General features: G+C 45.0%; 2 protein-coding genes across 7 annotated transcripts in view; both read right to left on the reverse strand.

The window, feature by feature from the left end:
* Positions 1-1,263: 1,263 nt before the first annotated feature.
* cep63 (centrosomal protein 63) overlaps positions 1,264-26,887 on the reverse strand; it is a 112,461-nt gene continuing 86,837 nt past the window's right edge. For 5 of the 6 annotated variants that reach the window (XM_070883215.1, XM_070883218.1, XM_070883216.1 and 2 more), the window contains 4 exons: positions 24,511-24,582; positions 12,265-12,467; positions 7,464-7,809; positions 1,264-2,458 (listed from right to left, as the gene is read on the reverse strand). In XM_070883215.1, the coding sequence (XP_070739316.1) occupies positions 2,309-2,458; positions 7,464-7,809; positions 12,265-12,467; positions 24,511-24,582 (771 nt within the window). In that variant the 3' untranslated portion in view covers positions 1,264-2,308. The remainder of the gene's footprint in view (positions 2,459-7,463; positions 7,810-12,264; positions 12,468-24,510; positions 24,583-26,887) is intronic. The other variant, XM_070883214.1, reaches the window with a different exon arrangement.
* On the reverse strand, positions 22,991-23,550 carry LOC139265790 (small ribosomal subunit protein uS17-like). The gene has a single exon (XM_070883219.1). The coding sequence runs from the start codon at positions 23,509-23,511 to the stop codon at positions 23,041-23,043; it is 471 nt and encodes a 156-aa protein (XP_070739320.1). The 5' UTR covers positions 23,512-23,550; the 3' UTR covers positions 22,991-23,040.

Genomic DNA, 26,887 nt, shown 5'->3' on the forward strand with positions numbered 1-26,887 from the left:
ACTGTTCAGCCACTTAAGGATTCATTTTAAGAGTGGAAGCAAGTCTTCCTCGATTCCGAGGGACTGCCGATGATGATGATAAAATTGTGAATGGGTTGGACATGGTAGATGCGGAGAGAATGTTTCCACTTGTGAGAGAATCCAAAACTAGGGGCCATAAATACAAGATAGTGATTAATAAATCCAACAGGGAAATAAGGAGAAATGTCTTCACTCAGAGAGTGGTTAGAATGTGGAACTCACTACCACAGGAAGTGGTTGAGGTAAATAGCTTAGCTGCTTTCAAAAGGAAACTAGGCGAGTACATGGGAGAAAAGGGAATAGAAAGAGATTATAAATGCTGAAAGACTGAGATGAGGCTGATGGAATAGGAGACTCGTGAGGTGCAGAAACACCAGCACTGACTAGTTGGGCCGAATGGCCTGTTTCTGTGCTGTATATTCCATGTAATTATTACATAAACTATTTCAAGTTTCTTCAGTCTCTCCACGTAACTGAAGTCCTGGTACCATGCCAGTAAAACTCCTCTGTACCCTAAAGATCTCGACATCCTTGATAAAAGTGTGAAGCCCAGAATTGAACACAATACTCCAGCTGGAGCTGAACTCATGTTTTATAAAGGTTCAGTATAACTTCCTTGCTTTTGCACTCTATAACTTCTATTTTTAAAGCCAAGAATCCAGTATGCTTTAAAAAAAAATCAGCCTTCTCCACTTGTCCTGTCATCTTCAAAGATTTCTGTACGTAGACCTATCTTGGTCTCTGTTCCTGTACCTTCTGGCATCGCTGGTGACAGAGGCCTGACAATACTAAAGCAGCTGTGTTTTTCCTCAAGGTGTGTCCATTTAATATACTGCCCAGGATAGAATTCCGGGTAATTCTCTGGCCAAACATTGGGCAGTATATTCTCTCTTTTTTTTAAATCACAAAAGCCAACGTTCTATCCATTGCAACACAATCCCTGCTTTGAGATACATGGACAACTACCAAGTGCATCTTTTCCATTAACCGTCTTTTATCCCCTAAGGAAATGCTATCTTCCACTCAACGTTTCCTCTAGTCCACCCGTTCAAGATTAGATTCTTGGGTAGACAAGCCCAGGTGGACACCCAACTCTGCCTGTGCGAAGCATCATGAGATCATTTATAATGTAACATGCAAAATAAAAACGCAAAGAACGTTTCGTGCTGGTATTATATAAATCTAACAAGTGCCACAATTTGCAAATGGGCTATACTTCAGTAAAACTTGATTGAAAAAAAGTTTCTTCAACTGTGTATAAAGTTTATTGACAAATCTTATGTACATAAATATTCCAGTATAAATTAACATTGACAGGTTCCTTTAAAAAAACCAATGAGTTTCACTGATTTGTCCTCAGAAAGCTGCGGGTCCCTTTAAGCAGTACTGAACACGACGGGGTGAGAATGTGACACTTACACATGGTGGCAGAGGATAAACTGTTCAAAAGCACAACGTGATCTCATTAGTTTCATTCCAACTGCACCAATACAACTTCATCAGAAAGAGCTGGAGTTTGGAACTATTTTGTTAACTAACATTAATCATCAGAAAAAAAGAGTGTAAACAAATACCATGATTTCAGACAGGAGTCAAATTGCGTTAAACACACAATTTAAAACACATTGACATCACTCCTAGGGCCACCATGTCTGCCCTAAGTGCAGCAGTCAAGCAGACTGCTGATTTTCCCCCTCTCCTTCAACAGAATACTTTTAGCATCCATTTGTTGCATTTTGGACAGTTTATTGGACAAGCCGGGCCACACCAACATCCTGAGCACAGCATCAATGTGGTGATGTTAGCCAGCCCTCACAAAGTTCACAAACGTGTTTGGTCATACAATAGGGGTGCAACCAAGGCCTTACAGCTTGACGGTTGGAGCGTGAAACCCTTGGGACTGCTGCAGGCACTCGATTGGTTCCCCGGTGCCATCTCCAAAAATGGAAACATTCAGAGATGGAGACTGAATTTGAGTGGAAGAATTAGAGCTTGAAGCACACCTCCAAGAGCATGTGGTGATGTGTGCTAGCTGCACTGACCCATCTTTCTGGTATAGGCCAACATGGATATACATCAATAACTTTGGGCACAGTTGCGCAGGTTATTAAGAAAACACGAGACAGGTAAGGATGACCAATGTATACCCTAATGTACATTAGGTACAGTTCAAAATGGGACCAATACTGAGGCTGGACAATTGACACAATAGCTCCACTTTATTCAGTCTCGTACTGACTAACTTCCATTGTCTGGAGCTTGTGAGCAGCGTTTGGGTCACAGTGGGTTAGACGTATTCGTCAACAGTTCTTTCACTTTCAGTTTTGAGTTCCTCAATATGCATGTCCAGACGTTTTAAGAGCTGCTGTGACCGCATGTCCTCCTCCTCAAGAAACTTGACTGCGACCGATGTGTTTGGAGATGAAATTGCTGGGCTCTGAAATAAATTAACCAACATGAGTACCAACAACTAAAGTGAGGATTATCATCTTTAAACGAGACAAATTAACACTAGTGTATGCTGTTTTATACTGTGTCCCCACACCCATCAGTTGAGAGCCTTACCAGCCAGCAGAGGAAGCATACATTCAGATAGACTGGATTCAAACACAGGTCCCTCATGTAAAAGCCAATGCCCTAACCAAATGCACTACCCATAGCAACATCACATTTATATAATACAACAGCACAATTCTAGTTCAGTGTGTATGGATTTTGCACAGTGTGTGTCCAGTTCTGGATCCCTCACATGGTGGGAGATAGACACACTGAAAAAGGTACAGAGGAGAGCCATTAGATTAATACCTAGTTTAAAAACCCTTAGTTGTCACAATAGTCTCAGGGAGCTGGGTCTTTTTATTCTAGAAAAGCAGATTTTGGGGAGACTTAATTGAAGGATTTAAAATCATATTTAAAAGTCTGTGTGCATGTGGACAGATTATTTGAATTAGATAAAGTAGGGAGATATGGGAAATGGGTACAAGTTGTGTAACCATAAGGTTCGATGTCAGAGGCTTCACTTTTAAGAGGGTTATTGACCAATTGCATTAGTTGCCAGATCGTGCCGGGGGTGCAGATTCGTTGCAAAGATTCAAAAGGGAGATGGACACGTTCTCAGAAGAGGCCATTACCACTGCAAATAAAAAGGTGGGTGTGATATTGCGTGATGCGCCTCGTGGTCACTTATCACCCATTTAATCATTTTCAACAACAACAACTTGCATTTATATAACGCCTGTAACATAATAAAACGTCCCAAGGTGCTTCATAGGAACGTTATCAAACAAAATGCCACCGATCCACACAAGGAGACACAACGACCAAAAGTTTGGTCAAAGAGGTTGGTTTTAACAAGCGTCTTACAGGAGGAGAGAGGCGGAGGGGTTTAGGGAGGGAATTCCAGAGTTTAGGGTCCAGGCAGCTGAAGGCATGGTGGCCAATGGTGGAGTGATTAAAATCGAGGGTGTGCAAGAGGGCAGAACTGGAGGAGCACAAACTCAGGAGACCAGTTCAGAAGCAAAATACTGCGGACGCTGGAACCTGAAATAAAAATGGAAAATGCTGGACATCTCAGTGGATCAGACAGCATCTGTGGAGAGAAACAGAGTTAATGTTTCAGGTCGATGACCTCGACGAAGATTTTCAGCATTTTCTGCTTTTCTTTCAGATTTCCACCTTTTCTTTACCGTTTAATAAAAATGCGTTTTCCAAACACTTTGGAAACTGGTTGGATTTGCAATCAGCTGTGGAATATTTGGCCAAACCGAATCATATTCTTCACAGCTTCCAATAATTTAAATTTAATTTCTTTCCCGGTGCACTTACACCCACCTAAGGCTACAGGTTGGATTCTGTTGTGCAGAGCCCAGTCAACACAATCTCTGCATATGTCCATGCACTGAGCTTCACCCCGGCAGTAAAATATTACAAGCTTACATGTGCAGATGCCAATGTTAGTCTTGGATATACATTGGGGCAGATTTTGCGGCATCCAAATTGAATACAAACTTACTTGATGGGGACCTTCCTTGGTGAACTTGCTCTCGGACGCTGCGTATGAGGGCAGTATAATGGCCCACGGTTCGAGGGGTGCAGAAGTGTACCTGGGATCACGTGGGCCTGGTGCTCCAATCATCAAACTGAATTCAATTTCAGATCAGTTCAGAATCGAATCCCGTAATCAGATTTAATTACAATTACTTTACAGCATTGAAACTTCATTCCTAATTAGCTTCATTCCACCAAATTCACTGCATATTAGTTGATGGTAAAAACTGGTAAGAAAGAATAAAGGTAGCAGGACAGGTCGATAAGGTAGTTAAAAACGCATACAGAATGTTTTCCTTTATTAGCCAAGGCATAGAATACAAGAGCAGGAAAGTTATGCTGGTACAGTATACAATGCTATTTAGGCCACAGCTAGAGTACTGCGTGCAGTTCTGGTCAGCACATTACAGAAAAGACGTGATTGCACTAGAGAGGATTTACGAGGTTGTTGCTTGGACTGGAAAATTTTAGCTATGAGGAAAGATTGGATAGGCTGGGGTTGTTTTCCTTGGAACAAAGGAGGCTGAGGGGAGATCTATGAGGGACCTAGATAGAGTGGATAGGAAGCATCTGTTCCCCTTAGCAGAGGGGTCAATAACCAGGGGGCATAGATTTAAAGTAATTGGTAGAAGGATTGGAGGGGATATGAGGAAACATTTCTTCACCCAGAGGGTGGTGGGGGTCTGGAACTCCCTGCCTGAAAGGGTGGTAGAGGCAGAAGTCCTCATCACATTTAAAAGGTACTTGGATGTGCACTTAAAGAGCCATAACATATAGGGCTACAGACCTAATCCTAGCACCTTCTTTGACCGGCGCGGACACGATGGGCCGAATGGCCTCCTTCTGTGTCGTAATTTTTGTATGATTCTATGCTCAACATCATTAAAACACCAATCTTTGCAAAAGCAAGAAACACTCATTTGATACAGATACAGCAGTATGTGAAAACAGAGGAGCAGATTATACTCTGTGCATGTTTAATTAACGCCCTGTGCCGATTTGCATCAGCCGTAAAATTTTCATACGTACTTGCTGGGCAGTATGTAGCCCAACTCTGCACCAGCAATTGGGATTTCCAAGGCTGTGCGGATGACCTGTCAAGTCACAACTTGACAGATTGCAAGTTCGGGAATTAGCGCATCCCAAACTTGCGGTTCGTTTTAAAGGTGCTATGACGGCGTACTCTGTCATAGTCACCGCAGATTCTGGCCCATTGAAAGTAGTTACAGGCAGATGCAAGAAGTGTCCAGGAGATTCAGGGACCACACGCGCAACCTTTCACATCTGGGTTGCCACTCGAATGGATTTACACTCCAAACAGAAGTGGTACGAGACTCCCTCCTCTAGAGTCAGGTCCAACACTGAGACTGCATTTGCACCGCAGTATCCATGCCAAAACTCTTTGCAATGATAAATATGTCACAGGACTGAGGCCTGGACAAATAATCCAGAGAACACAACTTCAATTCTTAGGACTTGAAAAACTGAATTCAGTTTCAAAAAAATAATTCTGGGAATAAAGAACTGGTATAGTGACCATGAAGTTGTCGGGTTGTTGTAAAAACCCAAGTGCTTCATTAATGTCATTTCGGGCAGGAACTTGTCGTCCTTACCCGGCTGGCCTATGTGACTCCAGTCGTACAGAATCATGGCTGACCCTGAAGTGCCCTCTGATGTGGGCCTAGCAAGTCACTCAGTTTAACTATCTTTCAAGAAGGCAATAAATGCCAGCCTTTCCAGTGACACCCATATCCCAAGAATGTATTTAACAAATAAAAAGATATAGTTTAAATGCGCCTTATGTTAAATAGTGTGTATTTTACTAACAGAAAACCTACAATCATGATGGTGAACGAATATACATCTGCTGTAATCAACAAGGCGGCAGGTGTTCTTTAAAGGTTATACTAGCAACCTCGCCTTCTATTGCTCATTCCCCTGCTCCAAAGATAAATACCATTTTGGGATACAGTATATGAGTAATTTGAGACATGAGATGTGGTAAGTGTAACAGGCTCGGGAGGAACAGTTGAATTTGAATCTATGGTTTCGAAAGCTCTCCACCACTCATTTTCCTCACTCATTTTTTTTTGGGGTATTTAAAAAAATATCCCCCCACAATGCCCTGCAGCCGCTCGGTGACACAGGCTCCTTGACCCTGGCACCAGGGACGCAACATACCATCCCGGAGTCACGTCTGTGGCCGCAGAAACGCCACAGAATACCATTGAATCCCCTACCACGATAGCTCTTCCAATCTTCTTCCTCCTCCCCCCTGTGCAGCTGAGCCACCCGTGGTGCCGTGGACTTGGCTCTGGCTGCACTCCCCAGAGGCACAGTACTCAGGAGAGAATACCGGTTGGAGAACGAGATGGACTTGGGGACTCTTGCACTACCTGCCTAGTCCTCCTCTGGTGTCTGGGGCAGTCACCCACTCCCTCTCCACCTGCACATTCTTAAGCTGCGGGGTGACCACCTCTAGAAACATGCTATCCACGTAGCTCTCAGTCTCGCGGATGCACCGCAGTGACTTCAGCCGCCGCTCAAGCTCCAAAACGCGGAGTTGAGGTAGAAGATCAGCCATGATCTTATTGAATGGCAGAACGGGGCCAAATGGCCCACTCCTGCTCCTATTTCTTATGCTCTTATATGTTTATCATCGTGTGGTGCAATGACCCGCGCGGTCGGTGAATTAGATGGACTTTGGTCTTTTCTCGTCAAGAAAACCCTATGTTCCTAGTTGCTATTGATTCAGGATTAGATCAACTTAGACACGCCACAAGTTGTGTTAGCTTTAGAAATGGTTTTAGTCACATTGCGATGTGACCAGCTTCAGAATAAGAAAAAAAAATTACCCCCCAAAAAAATCAAATACATTTCTTGATCCAGGCGAGGGGAAGTACAAGAGATTTCATCCAGGGCATGATTAAAGCAAACTAGGAGGACTTACACTACTTTATTTTAGGGACTTTTTTTTAAATTAAAAAAAAAAAACAATCATAGCACAGGAGGAGCCCATCGGCCTGTGCTGGCTCTTTGAAGGAGCGATGTAATTAGTCCCACTCCCCCGCTCGTTCCCCATAGTCCTGCATTTCTTTCCTTTTTAAGTAGAGATCCAATTCTCTTTTGAAAATTATTATTGAACCTGTTTCTACCACACTTTCAGGCAGTGAATAACTCACTGTGTACAAGAAATTCTCATCACCCCACTGGCATTTTTGCCAATTATTTTAAATCGGTGTTCTTTACCGACCCTCCTGCCAGTGGAAACAGCTTCTCCTTATTTGCTCTATCAAATCCATTCATATTTACATTTACTATATTTGCACATTTAGCTTTGTTGAGTAGAATGTAAGGGTGTCATACATGATAAAAGCACAATAAAACCCACTTACCAAAGGCAGAAATCGTTCACTGTGAAGCGAATGGACAGAGTGCACTGACGTACTGTCAGAAAAATCCGTTTCATTCTCATCTGCAGACATGATGATGCAAGAGGTGATCCCACGCAGCGATTCAGAAGGCGACGCGTCACACGAATCACTTTGACGAGCATTGCAGAAGTCGCTGTCGGTAACTTGGCCTCTGTCCTCTGTCAGATTGGGGAAGTCAGACCACGCCAGTAGTTGTTGACTCTGTGATGTCCGCTTCCTTCCTTTACGGTGCACAGCCATCTCCCGAAGTCTGTTCTGAAGCTCTCGCAGTTCTTCCTTATGTTCAAGCTGCAGCTCCTCCACTCGCCTGCAGATTGTCAGAAAAGTTTTCAGATTACACAACTGTCCCTGTAATTAATGCACGAAAGAAAACAAGTGCTGGCAGCTGTAAAACACCAGATCTCCAGTGGGAGCTGCGGGAATCAATCAGTACATCCATCTTACACAGTTTGAGGGAATTTTAACCAAAACTTAAAACTATCTCTGTAATCTTCTTCAGTCTCACAATCCCCCAAGATGTCTGCGCTCTTCAAATTCTGCCCTCTTGAGCATCCCTGATTATAATCGCGCCACCATTGGTGGCCGTGCCTTCTGTTGCCTGGTCCCTAATCTCTGGAATTCCCTTCCTAAATCTCTCCGTCTCTCTTTCCTCCTTTAAGAGGCTCCTTAAAACCTAGCTCTGACCAAGCTTTTGGTCATCTGCCGTAATTTCTTCTTATGTGGCTCAGTGTTAAATTTATTTGTTTTGTCTTAAAACACTCCTGTGAAGCGCCTTGGGATGTTTTACTACATTAAAGGCGCTATATAAATACAAGTTGTTATTGTAAACGTTTCAAGGACACCCTCAAAGCCTCCCTGATAAAATGCAACATCCCCACCGGCACCTGGGAATCCCTGGCCCAAGACCGCCCAAAATGGAGGAAGAGCATCTGGGAGGGCGCCGAGCACCTCGAGTTTCGTCGCCGAGAACAAGCAGAAACCAAGTGCAGGCAGCGGAAGGAGCATGCGGCAAACCAGGCTCCCCGCCCACTCTTTCCTTCAACCACTGTATGCTCCACCTGTGACAGAGACTGTAATTCCTGTATTGGACTGTTCAGTCACCTGAGAACTCACTTTTAGAGTGGAAGCAGGTCTTCCTCGATTTCGAGGTTCTGCCTTTGCTGATGATGTTGTTGTAAACAGAAATCATGTTGGACCTTTAGGGAGGGAAACTTGCCGTCCTTACCCGGTCTGACCTATATGTGACTCCAGACCCACAGCAATGTGGTTGAATCTTAAGCGCCCTTAGAAATGGACTCGCAAGTCACTCAGTTGTATCAAAACCGCTACAATGAATAACAAGAATAAAACGGGATGGACCTTCACCACATGCACTGCAGCGGTTCAAAGCAGCAGATCACTGCCACCTTCTCAAGGTAATTAGGATGGGCAATAAATGATGTCCTTGTTAGTGATGCCCACATGTTGGCCTTTTAGAAGAGGATTGAGTACAAGAGTAAAGCCGTCTTATTGCAATTATATAGGGCCTTGTTGCGACCACACCTGGAGTATTGTGTATAGTTTTCATCTCCTTACCCAAGGAAGGATATACTTGCCATAGGAGGAGTGCAACGAAGGCTCACCAGAGTTATTCCTGGGATGGGGGGATTGTCCTAAGAGGAGAGATTGAGCAGACTAGACCTATATTCTCTAGAATTTAGAAGAATGAGAGGTGATCTCATTGAAACACACACAATTCTTGCAGGGCTTGACAGGGTAGATGTAGGGAGGATGTTTCCCCTGGCTGGGGAGTCTAGAACCAGGGGTCATAGTCTCAGAATAAAGGGTCGGCCATTTAGGATTGAGATGTAAAGAAACTTCTTCACTCAGAGGGTGAGGAATCTTTGGAATTCTCTGCCCCAGAGGGCTATGGAGGCTCAATCTTTGAGTATATTCAAGATAGGTATCGATAGAATTTTGGATATTAAGGGAATCGAGGGATATGGGGATAGTGCAGGAAAGTGGAGTTGAGGTAGAAGATCAGCCATGATCTCATTGAATGGCGGAGCAGGCTCGAGGGGCCGACTGGCCTACTCCTGCTCCTAATTCTTATGTTCTTATCCCGAGGAAGCATGAAAATAATTTTTTCCCCTCATAAGTTGAATACAAAGCAATGAAATTTTGGAGATCTCAAACCATGTCTTTCACCATCACCAGCTACATCATCATATCATAGGCAGTCCCTCGAAATCGAGGATGACTTGCTTCCACTCTAAAAGTGAGTTCTTAGGTGACTGAACAGTCCAATACAGGAATTACAGTCTCTGTCATAGGTGGAACAGACAATCGTTGAAGGAAAGAGTGGGTGGGACTAGTTTGCCGCACGCTCCTTCCGCTGCCTGCTTGATTTCTGCATGCTCTCGGCGACGAGACTCGAGGTGCTCAGCACCCTCCTGGATGCACTTTCTCCACTTAGGACGGTCTCTGGCCAGGGACTCCCAGGTATCGGTGGGGATGTTGCATTTTATCACGGAGGCTTTGAGGGTGTCCTTGAAACGTTTCCTCTGCCCACCTTGGGCTCGCTTGCCGTGTAGGAGTTCAGAGTAGAGTGCTTGCTTTGGGAGCCTTGTGTCAGGCATGCGAACAATGTGGCCCGCCCAACGGAGCTGTGGTCAGTGCTTCGATGCTGGGGATGTTGGCCTGATCAAGGACGCCAATGTTGGTGCGTCTGTCCTCCTAGGGGATTTGCAGAATCTTTGATGGTATTTCTCCAGCGATTCGAGGTGTCTACTGTATATGGTCCACGTCTCTGAGCCATACAGGAGGGTGGGTATCACAACAGTCCTGTAGATCATGAGCTTGGTGGCAGATTTGAGAGCCTGATCTTCGAACACTCTTTTCCTCAGGCGGCCAAAGGCTGCGCTGTCGCACTGGAGGCAGTGTTGAATCTCGTCGTCAATGTCTGCCCTTGCTGATAATAGGCTCCCGAGGTATGGAAAGTGGTCCATGTTGTCCAGGGCCGCGCCGTGGATCTTGATGATGGGGGGGGTAGTGCTGTGTGGCAGGGTCAGGTTGGTGGAGGAACTCTGTCTTAGGGATGGTTAGTGTAAGGCCCATGTACACCCCAGCTACAACACAGAGCTCAACTTCTCAATTCTAGATGAGGCATTTCAAAAAAAAAATCACATTGAAATTTCAGAAGGAAATGCTTTGTGGATTTACTACTTTGAAGTCACCAGTACAATGAAAATCTTTGCAAACTCTCCAAATTACAGAATCGTTGGCACAACTCAAAGTTGCTGGGCTCCACCCACCGTGACATAGACCCAATAAGAAGCTCTGAAGGTGCAAAGAACCCGTGTTGTATCAACAAGTTTCTTCACCACAATGTAACAGCAAAGGAAACTTTCCTTCCTGGATGATAATATCCAACATTGAAGGTGTGTAAGCAATGCGAGTCACCGAGCTTTACGCACCATAGTTTGGAGCTCACTGAAGTCTTTCGGAGATTGGGGAAAGGCAAGTAGTAATGAACGACTGGAATTAAAATCACCTGCTCAGGTCTACCATACATAGTGCAGTCCAAACCAAATACAGCCAAAATGATTACAGTCCTGAGATGCAAGAGTGGCTTGTGGCCGGGACTGTAATTCCCTCTTCTCCTGAAGATGCCAACTTTCCCGAAGGTATTGTTCCACAGTTGCTGGCAATCCTCCATTATCTTGCCCATGTGGCCATTCTTCAAGTATGAACAGAAACAGAATACTAGTCTGCAAGCTTCTGAACTGTGGAGGGCATCATCAGACATGCATAAACATCCTTTCTAACAATGGTTATTGGATAACTACACTGAGTGACGTTTTCTCCTCCCTAGGCCGAGTTCGGGGACAGATTATAGCATCTCAGTGAACATGGAAGTTGTTGGCTCAACGTAGAAACCCAATTGGTTCATTAACGGCCTTCAGGGAAGGGAGGCTGCCAACCCTACTGGTGACCCCTGCCCACTCTCAATGCCATCTGAAATGGCCCAGTAGACAGTAGCTCACTGTCACTTTCTCAGTGCAATTACAAATGGGTCATAAATGTGGCCTTGCCAGCATCACTTCATCCCAAGAAAAGTTGCTGCTGTTCTGACTGAGTTGTACTAATTAAACATAGAGCGGAAATCGCCGCTCCCTCAAGTATAATACTACAGTGAGCAGTTCCTTTCTACCATATGACAACGAGGGAGATGTGGCAACGGCACTTTAACACAAGCTAAGATTCCCCGCCCAATGTAGACCAGTACGTGCAGTCTTGAAGTTTCTGGAGTGGGATGTGAACCTTCTGACTCAGAGGCGAGACTGCCGTCCACTGAGCCACGGCTGATGCACAGGTAGCATTATATTCATTTGGTGATGTGAACCAAGAATGTATACATCAAATGGTTAATTACATCACTAAGTCTGAACACACTCCCAATATATTGTAACTACAGCCCAATACATACCCTTCAATGTTGTGGCTATTAAGACGAACGTTCCCGCTAAGCTGCATGGCCGCACAGCGGTCTGGAGGTAATGGGCAAGCCGCTCGGGGATTTTCAATGTAAATAACCGTGCGTGAGGGAAAAATTGAGTGGGTCAGTTAAAGGGTCGGCGCACCAAAAAAGATTACAGTGAATATTGATTAAGATGTTAAGTCTTTCTCTCTAAATAAGGTCTTACTTAAATCTATGTTAGGGATTTACATCAGCGCATCCAGTCGAGATTTTACTACATATCTTGATTAACAAATCCATTACCTATCCTCCATTTCTCTGTTATCTGTCAGCTTCTTCTGTATCTGCAGTAGAAGCATCTCGTATCTGTCCTGAGACACCTTGGCTGACATCTCCAGCTTGGTTCTCACTTCAGACAAGTCTTGCTGGAGCTGCTTGTTTTCCTGTTCCAGTTGCCTCAGAGACGAAAAATAGCCATCGCGAAGGTCATTTATCGAACAATTGTGCTGCCATTGGAATGAATGGAAAGTTTGTTATTGCTTTTCTTTCTCTCCCCCAGAGCCCCCCCCCCCCGATGTCATCGACTCACAGCTCACCAATTCACTCACCGGTGAGTGAGAGAGGCGGACCTGAGCGTGAGCGGAGGCAGAGCGGGAGCCGAGTAAACAAAGAGTGTGGCGAGGGTTGGCCCAAGACCAGAGGCAGACCGCAGCGGGAGCAGAGCTGGGAGCAACTCAACAGAGGCAGAATTCAAAAGTGACGTCAGAGTAAAGAAAAGTAACATCGGCACAAGGGAAGGAGCTGATTGGTGAGTAGCTGGTGAGTGTTTTTAAAGTTTTAAGTTTATTTCTGATAAATTAGTTAAGAATCTAATAAATAGAGGCATGGCAGGGGAGCTCAGTCCCGTGGAATGCACATCCTGTGCTTCTCTCAGCCTGGACGACCACGTGTGCGGGAAGTGTCGACAGCTACGGCAGCTCGAGATCCGTGTTTTGGAGCTTGAGCAGCTGGAGTCACTGCAATGCATCGGTCAGGCTGAGAACTTCGTAGATAGCACGTTTCAGGAGGTGGTCTCCCCGCAGCTTAAGAGTATGCAAGCGGAGGGGGAATGGGTGACCGCCAGACCGAAGAAGAGGACCATGCAGGAGTCCCCATTTCGCTCTCCAATCAATATTCTGTTCGGAGTACTGGTGGGGGCGATGGTTCCTCTGGGGAGTGCAGCCACAGCCAAGTCCACGGCATCACAGGTGGCTCAGCTGCACAGTGGGAGGAAGAAGTGTGGAAGAGCTATAGTGGTAGGGGATTCGATAGTCAGGGGAGCAGACAGGCGTTTCTGCGGCCGCAAACGTGACTCCAGGATGGTATGTTGTCTCCGTGGTGCCAGGGTCAAGGATATCACCAAGCGACTGCAGGTCATTCTGGGGGGAGAGGGTGAACAGCCAGAGGTCGTGGTCCATATTGGTACCAATGACATAGCTAGAAAGAGGGATGAGGTCCTGCAGGCAGATTTTAGGGAGCTAGGAGCGAGATTAAAATGCAGGACCTCAAAGGTAGTAATTTCTGGATTACTCTTGGTGCCACATGCTGGTGTGTACAGAAATAGGAGGATAGAGCAGATGAATGCGTGGCTGGAGAGATGGTGCAAGAGGGAGGCCTTTAGTTTCCTGAGGCATTGGGACTGCTTCTGGGGGAGGTGGGACCTGTACAAGCCAGACGGGTTGCACCTTAACAGAGCTGGGACCAATATCCTCGCTGGGGGGGGAGGGGATTGCTAGTGCTGTTGGGGAGGGTTTAAACTAGTTTGGCAGAGGGATGGGAACCTGAGAGTAGATTCAGAGGGGAGAGAAGCAAAGTTGGAATTGGAAAGTAGAAAATTAGAAAGTGAATTTGGAAGGCAGAGGAAACAAAGGCTAGAAAATAAACAAGGGAGTTCGGCACTGCTAAATGGTATATACTTCAATGTAAGGAGTCTCGGGAATAAGGCAGGTGAGCTGAGAGCACAGATAGACACTTGAGAGTATGATACTATAGCTATTACTGAGACATGGCTGAAAGAAGGGCAGGTATGGCAGCTCAACATTCCCGGTTACAGGGTTTTCAGACGGGATAGAGAAGGGATAAAAAAAGGAGGGGGGGGGGCGCGGTGTTACAGAATTAATTAAAGAAACAATTACAGCTGTAAGGAGCGATATGTTAGAAGGATCATCAAATGAGGCCATATGGGTTGAATTGAAGAATAAAAAAAGGGCAATCACACTACTGGAAGTGTACTATAGACCCCCAAACAGTCAGAGGGAGCTGGGAGAGCAAATCTGTAGGCAAATTTCTGAAGTGCAAAAACTATAGGGCAATAATAGTCGGGGATTTCAACTATCCTAATATTAACTGGGATAGAATTATTGTGAAAGTGTAGAGGGTGCAGAATTACTAAAATGCATTGAGAAGAACTTTCTTAGCCAATATGTAGCAAGCCCAACAAGGGAGGGGGCGGTTCTGGACCTAGTTTTAGGGAATGAAGCTGGGCAGGTGGAAGGGGCATCAGTGGGAGACCATTCTGGTGCTAGTGACCATAATTCAGTTAGATTTATGGTAGTTATGGAAAAGGACAAAGATAGACCAGAAATAAAAGTTCTCAATTGGGGGAAAGCCAATTTTACTAAGCTGAGATGTGATTTATCCAAGGTGGACTGAAAACAGCTACTGGGAGATAAACCAGTGTCAGAGCAGTGGGAGGTATTTAAGGAAGAGATCCTGAGGGTTCAGAGCAAGTATGTTCCCTTAAAGAAAACGGATGGGACTAAAACATCTAGAGCCCCTTGGATGTCAAGGGGCATATAGGGTAGGATAAGGAAAAAGGGAGGCCCGTGACATAGAAACATAGAAAATAGATGCAGGAGTAGGCCATTCGGCCCTTCTAGCCTGCACCGCCATTCAATGAGTTCATGGCTGAACATGCAACTTCAGTACCCCATTCCTGCTTTCTTGCCATACCCTTTGATCCCCCTAGTAGTAAGGACTACATCTAAATATATTTAGTGAATTGGCCTCAACAACTTTCTGTGGTAGAGAATTCCACAGGTTCACCACTCTCTGGGTGAAGAAGTTTCTCCTCATCTCGGTCCTAAATGGCTTACCCCTTATCCTTAGACTGTGACCCCTGATTCTGGACTTCCCCAACATTGTGAACATTCTTCCTGCATCTAACCTGTCTAAACCCATCAGAATTTTAAATGTTTCTATAAGGTCCCCTCTCATTCTTCTGAACTCCAGTGAATACAAGCCCAGTTGATTTAGTCTTTCTTGATAGGTCAGTCCCGCCATCCCGGGAATCAGTCTGGTGAACCTTCGCTGCACTCCCTCAATAACAAGAATGTCCTTCCTCAGGTTAGGAGACCAAAACTGTACACAATACTCCAGGTGTGGCCTCACCAAGGCCCTGTACAACTGTAGCAACACCTCCCTGCCCCTGTACTCAAATCCCCTCGCTATGAAGGCCAACATGCCATTTGCTTTCTTAACCGCCTGCTGTACCTGCATGCCAACCTTCAATGACTGATGTACCATGACACCCAGGTCTCGTTGCACCTTCCCTTTTCCTAATCTGTCACCATTCAGATAATAGTCTGTCTCTCTGTTTTTACCACACAAGACAGATACTGAAGGCTCAATACTGCAGAAACCATAGAGTATAGAAAGTGCAGGGTTGAAATTAAAAAGGAAATTAGGGAAACAAAGAGAGAGCATGAAAAGATTTTGGCAAGTAAAATCAAGGAAAACCCAAAGATGTTTTATGAATACATTAAGAGCAAGAGGATAACTAAAGAGAGTCATCATAGGCAGTCCCTCGAACGAGGGTGACTTGCTTCCACAAGAGTTCACAGATGTTTCAATGAAGAACCCGATGTTCCAGTCCTGAATTTCAGTTGAGGGGGCGGAAGATGCTGGTGCGTGAATTTTTTTAACGTATGGTGACCATTGCACATCAGCCACCACATGGACTTGACAGAGCTAGGCCTTTATCCAGTGGCAAGGATTAACTAAAATGACTGGAGACCTGCTCTGCTGCACGGACCCAGTGCGCACACATATCGCAGTGTGGGCAGGTCCGTGCTGCCTCTGGGCCCTCGGCTCATCTGGGCCCCGTACCCTCATTCGCTGCACCTCCAGGGCCCGTCTCTCCAGCTCTATTTAAAGCTCCGACCTGAGTAAGGGATCCCAGCATCCCTTGGGAGCACTGCATATAAGCAGGCCTCCCATGCTGTGCCAGCACTCTGGAGTCAAAATAAAGAGACTAAGGTCACACTGACTCAACTCTACAGTACTCAGTCACATTGCTTTATTTGAGTCATAACAACTGGCGACGAGTACTAGATAACGAATCATCACGTGAAAATGCAGAGAACTGTTGTTATCCTGGAGAAATTTTCAGGTGACGATTGGGAAGCCTTCGTAGAGCGACTCGACCAATATTTCGTGGCCAAGGGAATGAGAACGCTGCCAAACGAAGGGTGATCCTCCTCACCGTCTGCGGGGCAACAACCTATGGCCTCATGAAGAATCTTCTTGCTCCGGTGAAACCAACAACCAAATCGTATGAAGAACTGTGTACGCTGGTCCAGGAGCACCTAAATCTGAAGGAGAGCGTTCTGATGGCAAGGTATCAATTTTATACATGTCAATAATATGAAGGCCAGGAAGTGGCGAGCTATGTCGCCAAACTAAGGCGCCTTGCAGGACATTGCGAATTTGGTGGATTCCTGGAGCAAATGCTAAGAGACTTTTTTGTACTTGGCATTGGCTATGAGGTTATCCTTCGCAAACTATTGATTGTTGAAACACCGAATCCGAGCAAAGCCATAACGATAGCCCAGGCATTTATGTCCACCAGCGATAACACCAAACAAATTTCGCAGCATAAAGATGCATCAGCAAGTACTGTACACAAAGTAACGTCGTTTTCAGGCAGGAATGCATATGGCAGAACATACACGCCTGCAGCTGCACGACCTCAGATGACTCAGAGTCCGCCATCAAGGCACTTAATATCCTGTTGGCGCTGCGGAGGTGATCATCGAGCCCATCAATGCCGCTTCAAACACTGTGTAAAGGCTGTGGTACAATGAGACACCTCCAGCGAATGTGCAGACGAGCTGCAAACCCTGCAAACCACCACGTTGCAGAGGAAGACCGATTCACGGCGGATCAAACTGAACTAGAGACTCGAACTGAGGAGGCAGAAGTGTACGGGGTGCACACCTTCACCACGAAATGTCCACCAATTGTGTTAAAAGTTGAACTGAATGGAATTTCAGTATCCATGGAATTGGACACAAGTGCGAGTCAGTCTATCATGAGCAAAAGGGCCTTCGAGAGGCTGTGGTGCAACAAGGCACAAAGGCCCAAGCTGAGTCCTATTCATACTTACACTAAAGAGCTGATCCCTGTAATTGGCAGTGCAGCAGTAAAAGTCTCCTATGATGGAGCGGTGCACGAACTACCACTATGGATTGTACCAGGAGATGGCCCCACACTGAGTACGAAAGGAAGCTTGCAGAGAACATAAAAACTGACTGTAAAAGCTTCTATAAATATGTGAAGAGAAAAAGATTAGTGAAGACAAACGTAGGTCCCTTGCAGTCGGATTCAGGTGAAATTATAATGGGGAACAAAGAAATGGCAGACCAATTGAACAAATACTTCGGTTCTGTCTTCCGAATGTACTAGGGGACAGTGGGTCTAGTGAGAAGGAAGAACTGAAGGATATCCTTATCAGGCGGGAAATTGTGTTAGGGAAATTGATGGGATTGAAGGCCGATAAATCCCTGGGGCCCGATAGTCTGCTTCCCAGAGTACTTAAGGAAGCGGCCCTAGAAATAGTAGATGCATTGGTGATCAGTTCCTATGGATTGGAGGGTAGCTAATGTAACACCACTTTTTTTTTTTTAAAAAGGTGGGAGAGAGAAAACGGTTAATTATAGACCGGTTAACCTGACATCAGTAATGGGGAAAATGTTGGAATCAATCATTAAGGATGAAATAGCAGCACATTTGGAAAGCAGTGACAGGATCGGACCGAGTTAGCATGGATTTATGAAAGGGAAATCATGCTTGACGAATCTTCTGGAATTTTTTGAGGATGTAACTAGCAGAGTGGACAAGGGAGAACCAGTGGATGCGGTGTACTTGGACTTTCAAAAGGTTTTTGACAAGGTCCCGCACAAGAGATTGGTGTGCAAAATCAAAGCGCATGGTATCGGGGGTAATGTACTGACGTGGATAGAGAACTGGTTGGCAGACAGGAAGCAGAGAGTCGGGATAAACTGATCTTTTTCAGAATGGCAGGCAGTGGCTAGTGGAGTGCCACAGGGCTCAGTACTGGGACCTCAGCTCTTTACAATATACATTTACGATTTAGATGAAGGAATTGAGTGTAATATCTCCAAGTTTGCAGATGACACTAAACTAGGTGGTGGTGCGAGCTGTGAGGAGGACGCTAAGAGGCTGCAGGGTGACTTGGACAGGTTAGATGAGTGGGCAAATGCATGGCAGATGCAGTATAATGTGGATAAATATGAAGTTATCCATTTTGGGGGCAAAAACACGAAGGCAGAATATTATCGAGATGGAGGCAGATTAGGAAAAGGGGAGGTGCAACGAGACCTGGGTGTCATGGTTCATCTTTCACTGAAAGTGGGCATACAGGTACAGCAGGCGGTAAAGAAGGCAAATAGTATGTTGGCCTTCATAGCTAGAGGATTTGAATATAGGAGCAGGGAAGTCTTACTGCAGTTGTACAGGGCCTCAGTGAGGCCTCACCTGAAATAGTGTGTTCAGTTTTGGTCTCCTAATCTGAGGAAGGACGTTCTTGCTATTGAGGGAGTGCAGCGAAGGTTCACCAGACTGATTCCAGGGATGGCTGGGCTGTCATATAAGGAGAGACTGGATCAACAGGGCCTTTATTCACTGGAGTTTAGAAGGATGAGAGGGGATCTCATAGAAACGTGTAAGATTCTAACGTGACTGGACAGGTTAGATGCGGGAAGAATGTTCTCGATGTTGGGGAAGTCCAGAACCAGGGGACATCGCATAAGGGGTAGGCCATTTAGGACTGTGATGAGGAGAAACTTCTTCACTCAGAGTTGTTAACCTATAGAATTCCCTGCCGCAGAGAGTTGTTGATGCCAGTTCATTGGATACATTTAAGAGGGAGTTAGATATGGCCCTTACGGCTAAAGGGATCAAGGGATATGGAGAGAAAGCAGGAAAGGGGTACTGAGGGAATGATCAGCCATGATCTTATTGAATGGCAGTGCAGCTCGAAGGGCTGAATGGCCTACTCATGGACCTATTTTCTATGTTTCTCTACATGTGTTGCTACGCAAGGGAGATGACTGGGTATGGGGGAAATCACAAGAGACTGCTTTTGAGAAAGACCGAAATCTGTTAGTGCTAGCTTGCGATGCGTCTTCGTACGGGGTCGGGTGTGTGTTACAACAAGCAAATCAATTGGGAACATTGCAACCGGTCGCTTATGCATCCAGGAGTTTGTTCAAGGCCGAAAGGGCCTACAGCATGATTGAAAAAGAAGCTCTGGCGTGTGTTTACGGGGTGAAAAAAATGCACCAGTATCTGTTTCGGCTTAAGTTAGAGTTAGAAATTGACCACAAGCCGCTCATATCACTATTCTGAGAGAGCAAAGGTATTCACATCAATGCCTCTGCGCGCAAAGATGGGCGCTCACGCTGTCTGCATATAACTATGTAATTCACCACAGGCCAGGCACAGAGAACTGTGCTGATGCTCTCAGTTGGCTACCATTGCCCACCACCGGGGTGGAAATGGCATAGCCTGCATACTTGCTCTTGGTAATGGGTGCATTTGAAAACAAAAAGTCACCCGTTACGACCTGCCAGGTCAGGACCTGGACCAGCCAGGATCGTTTACTGTCCCTTGTAAAAAAAAACTGTGTCCTCCATGGGAGCTGGTCCAACGTCCCAGCGGAGATGCATGAAGAGATCAAGCCGTTTCAGCGGCGCAAAGACGAAATGTCCATACAGGCGGACTGTCTTTTGTGAGGTAATCGCGTGGTTTTGCCCAAGAAAGGCAGGGAAACGTTCATACGCGACCTACACAGTACCCACTCCGGCATAGTAATGATGAAAGCTATAGCCAGATCCCATCCCGGTGGCCCGGCATCGACTCAGATTTGGAGTCTTGCGTGCGCCAATGCAACACTTGTTCTCAACTGAGCAATGCACCCAGGGAGGCATTGTTTGTGGTCATGGCCCTCCAAACCGTGGTCTAGCATACATATTCACTTCGCTGGCCCGTTTCTAGGCAAAAGGTTTTCGGTTGTAGTGGATGCTTATTCAAAATGAATTGAGTGTGTAATAATGTCTGTAAGCATTTCCACTGCCACCATTGAAAGCCTACGAGCCATGTTTGCCACTCATGGTCTGCCTGATGCCTTTGTCAGCGACAATGGGCCGTGCTTCACCAGTGCTGAATTCAAGGAATTCATGACCCACAATGGGATCAAGCACGTCACATCTGCCCCGTTCAAGCCCGCATCTAACGGCCAGGCAGAACGGGCAATCCAAACCATCAAGCAAAGCTTGAAACGCGTATCGGAGGCTCCCTGCAGACCCGGCTGTCCCGAGTCCTACTCAGCTACCGCACAAGACCCCACTCGCTCACCGGGGATCCCCCTGCCGAACTACTCATGAAAAGGGCACTCAAAACAAGGCTCTCTCTAGTCCACCCTGATCATGTCGAGGGCAGGCGGCATCAACAAAGCATGTACCATGATCGCGTAAGTTTATCACGCAATATTGAAGTCAATGACCCTGTATTTGTACTCAACTATGAACGTGGTCCCAAATTGCTTGCTGGCACTGTCATAGCCAAAGAAGGGAGTAGTAGGGTGTTTGAGGTCAAACTTGCAAATGGACTAACATCCAGAAAGCATTTGGACCAAACCAAACTGAGATTCACAGACAGCCACGAGCAACCTGAAGAGGACACTACCAACTTCGACTCTCCGACACACACACAAGTGGCAACCGACATCATGGTTGACCACGAAGCTGAACTTATTATACCCAGCAGCCCAGCAAGACCAGCTGCGCAGCTGTAAGGGTAGGGTCTATTGGAGACCATAAAGGTAATCTGTGTGTGGAGGCAGAAGATGTGGGTATGGTTCTTAATGAATACTTTGCGCCTGTTTTCACAAAAGAGAGGGGTGATGCAGATATTGCAATCCGGGAAGAGGAGTGTGAAATATTAGATGAAATAAAAAAAGAAAGGGGAAGTATTAAGGGGTTTAGCAGTTTTTAAAGTGGCTAAATCCCCAGGCATGGATGAAATGTATCCCGGGCTGCTAAGAGAAGCAAAAGAAGAAACAGCAGAGGCTCTGACTATTATTTTCCAAACCTTCTCTGGCTCCAGGTGTGGTGCCGGGGGATTGGAGGACTGCTAAGGTTGTATCTAAAAAGGGAGAAAGGGATAGAGCGAGTAATTACAGGCCAGTCAGCTTAACCTCGGTGGTGCGAAAATTATTGGAAAAGATTTTGAGGGACAGGATAAATCTTCATTTGGAAAGACACAAATTAATCAAGGACAGTCAGCATGGATTTGTTAAGGTAAGGTCGTGGTCTGATTAACTTGATTGAATCTTTTGATGAGGTAACAAGGAGGGTCGATGATGGTAGTGCGTTTGATGTAGTGTATATGGATATTAGCAAGGCTTTTGATAAGGTCCCACATGGCAGACTGGTCACAAAAGTAAAAGCCCATAGGATCTAGGGCAATGTGGCAAGTTGGATCCAATATTGGCTCAGAGCTAGGGGTATGACTGGAAGGCTGTTTCCAGTGGGGTTCCGCAGGGCTCAGTACTGGGTCACTTTCTTTTTGTGTTATAGATCAATGATTTAGACTTGAATCTAGGGATATGATTAAGAAGCTTGCAGATTGGCTGTGTGGTTGATAAAGAAGAAGAAAACTGCAGACTGCAGGAAAATATCAATGAACAGTGGCAAATGGAATTCAATCTGGGGAGTGTTAGGTAATGCATTTGGGGAGGACTAACGAGGAAAGGGAATACACATCAAATGACAGGACACAGATGTGTAGAGGAACAAAGGGATCTTGGAGTGCAGGTCCACAGATCCCTGAAGGTAGGCCAGGTAGATAAGGTGGTTAAGAAGGCATACAGAATACATGCCTTTATTAGCTGAAGCATGGAATACAAGAGCAGGGAGGTTATGCTTGAACTGTATAAAACACTGGTTAGGCCACAGCTGGAGTACTGCGTGCAGTTCTGGTCAACACGTTGCAGGAAAGATGCGTTTGCACTGGAGAGGGTTCAGAGGAGATTTAGAAAGATGTTGCCTGGATTAGAGAATTTTAGCTGAGAAAAGATTGGATAAGCTGGGGTTGTTTTCTTTGGAACAGGAGGCTGAGGGGAGACCTTACCTTATTGAGGTACATTAAACGATGAGGGGCCTAGACAGAGTGAATAGGAAGAACCCATTTCCCTTAACAGAAGGGTCAACAACCAGGGGACGTAGATTTAAAGTACCTGGTAGGAGTTTAGAGGGAATTTGAGGAGAATTTTTTTCACCCAAAGGGGTGCTGGGACTCTGGAACTCACTGCTTGCAAGGGTGGTAGAGGCAGAAACCCTCACCACATTTAAGAAGTACTTGGATGTGCACTTGAAGTGCCATAACCTAGAAGGCTACAGACCAGGAGCTGGAAAGTGGGATTAGGCTGGATAGCTCTCTGTTGGCCGGTGCGGACACGAAGGGCCGAAATGACCTCTTTCCATGCTGTAAATTTCTATGATTCTATGAACATCACCATTCTTCAAGTGCCAACCTCGTGTCGCAGATTATTGAACCACAGAGGGCATTACTGCTAAGCCCAATCCTATCATCATCCAACATGGACATACTCACATGCCCCAGTATAGGCCAGGAACTCTGGTCAGGGTTCCACCTCCCAAGCTCAAGGGCACTGAGGTCATTATAGTTTTTTTTTCACAAAGGGTTTATTGTGGTTAATTCACCTTACAATCACACTTAGAATTTCTGGAACTGTTTCTTGGCTCCAGCAGCCTTGGTGACTTTGAGGACATTGAAGCTCACGGTCTTGCTGAGGGGCCGACACTCCCCCACAGTCACACTGTCTCCATTCTGCACATCTCTGAAGCAGGGGGACAGGTGCACAGACATGTTCTTGTGTCGCTTCTCAAAGCGGTTGTATTTCCTGATGTAATGCAGGCAGTCCCTGCGGATCACGATGGTCTGCTGCATCTTGGTTACAACACCTGACAGGATCCGTCCTCGGATCGACACGTTCCCGGTGAACGGACACTTCTTGTCAATGTAGGTTCCATCGATGGCCTCTCGCAGAGTCTTGAAGCCCAGGCCCACATTGCAATAGTAGCGAGGAAGCTTCTCCTTGCTACCCTCACCCACCAGTGCCCACTTCTTGTTCTGGAAGATGGTGGGCTGCTTCTGGCAAGCTCGCACGGTCTGGGTGTCCGCCATGTTGTTGTTGCCGCGCTCCAGTGCCTGAAACTGCTGGCCCAGCTGAATTCAGTTACCTCAGCGCAGACTGTAAGTCTAACCTGGGACCTGCTGTCACAGTTAAAAACTAGCTTCACTAGCTGAGCGCCCAAGGCTCACTTTCAAACCCATGAATCACTCACTAAACCCATATAGAAATTAGTTGCACTGTCGATAAACGACTTTTAATTTTAAATGATGAAAGGTTTCATCAACCAAATCATTAACTTGAAAATGGTAATGGCTGCAGGGCATACATTTATTTCAGTAAAACTAGATTTGTTTTTTTAAAAAAGGTAATCGCAGACTATGAAAGTTGCATTTTATTAATGAATTGTCATCATCAAGGAAAAGATTGTGAAGTACGAGTCACTGTTGTAATTAACGTAGGAAACGCGGCAGCCAATTTACGCACAGCAAGGTCCCACAAACAGCAATAAGATAAATGAGCAGATAATCTGTTTTTGTTTTTAGGAAAGTTGATCAAGGAATAAATATTGGCCAGGATACCAATATTACCTCTGCTCTTTTTCAAATAGTGCCTTGGGATCTTTTACGTCCGCCTGGGGAGGCATCCAAAGGACGGAGCACTGCACCGGAGTGTCAGCCTAGATTCATGTGCTCAAGTCTCTGGCATGGGACTTGAACCCACAAAGCGCACAGTTGATGTAACGTGTTACTGGACCAATGAGCAAATCATAAAGCAATAGGTGTATGGTTCGTGCTGTGAGTCTTGAACAAAATGGGTCCTTGACCTCAGCTGCACTGTCAGAAGATCCAATTGGCGACTATGTTTTCCCTCAAACTTTGTGCAAATATTGACTGGAATTAATGGCAGAATCCTGTATCTTTTCAACCAACAGCCCCATATTAAACTTATGGCAAACGATTGTGCTTAAGAATGACCGTCAAATTGAAGAATGTAAAGGGAACCCGAAGGTTGGCCCTATCTCACCCGATAAATTCTGAATATGCCCTTACCCCATCTGCTTTTAACATTTCTGCTAAGTGCTCATTTTCCAATTTCAAGGTTTCGAACTGAATCTGGGTGACCTAGAAAACAGGAAAAGAAATGTGTTTTAAAATCTGAGAATTCTCTTTTGAGGCTTGCAATGTTACTCGTGATTCAGTGTGTGTCAATTTTGACATTTAAGTAGAGGAATTCAGAGACTGCATTAAGGCAAAGATCTAAAAAATAAATCAGAAGGCAGGATCTGTTTAACATTATAATATACAGCACTGAAACAGGCTATTCGCCCCAACCAGTCCATTCTGGCATTTATGGTCCATTCAAGCCTCCTCCTATCCTTCCTCATCTAACTCGATCAGCATAACCCTCTATTCTTTAATAGCACATATAAATTCTTTTCTCCCTCATTTTCTCTACTTTTCAATTCAATCCCTCTATAAATAAACCCAAGCGTTTTTTTTAAATGGCCTTAACATGCATCGCTACTTTTAGTGATTTATGCTCCCAGATCCCTTTGCTCCTCTACCTCATTTAGATTCTTATTTTCCAAGTAATGTGACCTCCTCATTTTTCTTATCAAAATGTAATAGCTCACATTTATCTGTGTTGAAATTAATTTGACAATTATATGCCCATTCTGCAAGTTTATTAATGCCTTCTTGTAATTCGTTGTAGTCCTCCTCAGCATTGACTATCCCCTCCCAGTCTGGTGTCATCCGGAAATTTAGAAATTGTGTTTTAGATTTCAAAATCTAAATTGTTAATATAAAAATTGTGAGCAACAGTGGTCCCAGCACTGATCTTTGTGGGACTCCACATCCCAATTCCTGCCACTGTGAATAGCTACCTTTCACCCGTTCTCTGCTTTCTGTCTTGCAGCCAACTAACTATCCATTCTGCTACTTGTCCCAACTCCACATGCTCTGCCTTTATTCATTAGTCTAGTATGTGGTACCTTATCGAAGACCTTTTAGAAATCTAGATATATTACATCTACTGCATTGCCCTTGTTTACTCTCTCTGTTACCTCATCAAAGAATTCAATGAGATTGGTTAAGCAAGAATTTCACTTTGCTGACTATTGATTATTATATTTCTGGTTTCTAGATGTTTTTCTACTTTCTCCTTCAGTAGAGATTCCATTACTTTTCCAACCTGTTAAGCTAACTGGTCTATAGTTCCCTGGCCATGTTCTATCTCCTTTCTTAAATATAAGTATAATACTACCATTCTTGCTATTGAGGGAGTGCAGCGAAGGTTCACCAGACTGATTCCCGGGATGACGGGACTGACCTATCAAGAAAGATTGGATCAATTGGGCTTGTATTCACTGGAGTTCAGAAGAATGAGAGGGGACCTCATAGAAACGTTTAAAATTCTGACGGGTTTAGACAGGTTAGATGCAGAAAGAATGTTCCCAATGTTGGGGAAGTCCAGAACCAGGGGTCACAGTCTGAGGATAAGGGGTAAGCCATTTAGGACCGAGATGAGGAGAAACTTCTTCACCCAGAGAGTGGTGAACCTGTGGAATTCTCTACCACAGAAAGTAGTTGAGGCCAATTCACTAAATATATTCAAAAGGGAGTTAGATGAAGTCCTTACTACTCGGGGGATCAAGGGTTATGGCGAGAAAGCAGGAAGGGGGTACTGAAGTTTCATGTTCAGCCATGAACTCATTGAATGGCGGTGCAGGCTAGAAGGGCTGAATGGCCTGCTCCTGCACCTATTTTCTATGTTTTCTATGTTTCTATGTTTTCCTCTCATACTACACAATTTTCTAACAAATTATTAAATGTGTAAAACAGTACTTCTGCTATCTCCTCTACAGATTCTTTTAAAATGCATGGATGCAATCCATCTCGACCAAGCTTTATCCTCTTTGACTTTCAAAAGTTTGTTATTTCTCCACTTTATTTTAAATGCGGTTATATCATTTCTAATCTCGTATTCCGATGTCATGTCTGCCTGATCCATCTCCCTGGTAAATACTGAAGCAGAATAATTATTTTATATTTCTGCCATTTCACAATCGCTGCCTATGATTTCATCCCATCCATCCCTTAGTGGACCTATTCCCATCCTGACTTTGCTTTTTTATTTATGCACCTGTAGAATATTTTACTATTTGGTTTTATGTTCCTTGATAATTTAATTTCCTAGTTCCTCTTTGCCTTCCTAATTCTTTTGACTTCTCTCCTAATCTCTTCATATTCTCCCTTGTCATGCTCTCCCCTGCTGTCTATGTACATATTGTATGCCGCTTTCATTACCCTAAATTTTTCCATTTTGCCTTTATTCTTCCATGGTATCTCACCAGTGTTTAGATTGTTCTTGTTTTTAGCAGAATCTATTTTTTTCCTGGACTCTGTTGAACACTGTTTTAAATTG

Source organism: Pristiophorus japonicus, chromosome 6 (assembly GCF_044704955.1).
Source record: "Pristiophorus japonicus isolate sPriJap1 chromosome 6, sPriJap1.hap1, whole genome shotgun sequence".
NCBI lineage: Eukaryota > Metazoa > Chordata > Chondrichthyes > Pristiophoridae > Pristiophorus > Pristiophorus japonicus.

Bases quoted from the DNA above. Each gene is read 5' to 3' on its own strand.
- LOC139265790 (XM_070883219.1), bottom strand. From the start codon at position 23,511: ATGGCGGACACCCAGACCGTGCGAGCTTGCCAGAAGCAGCCCACCATC.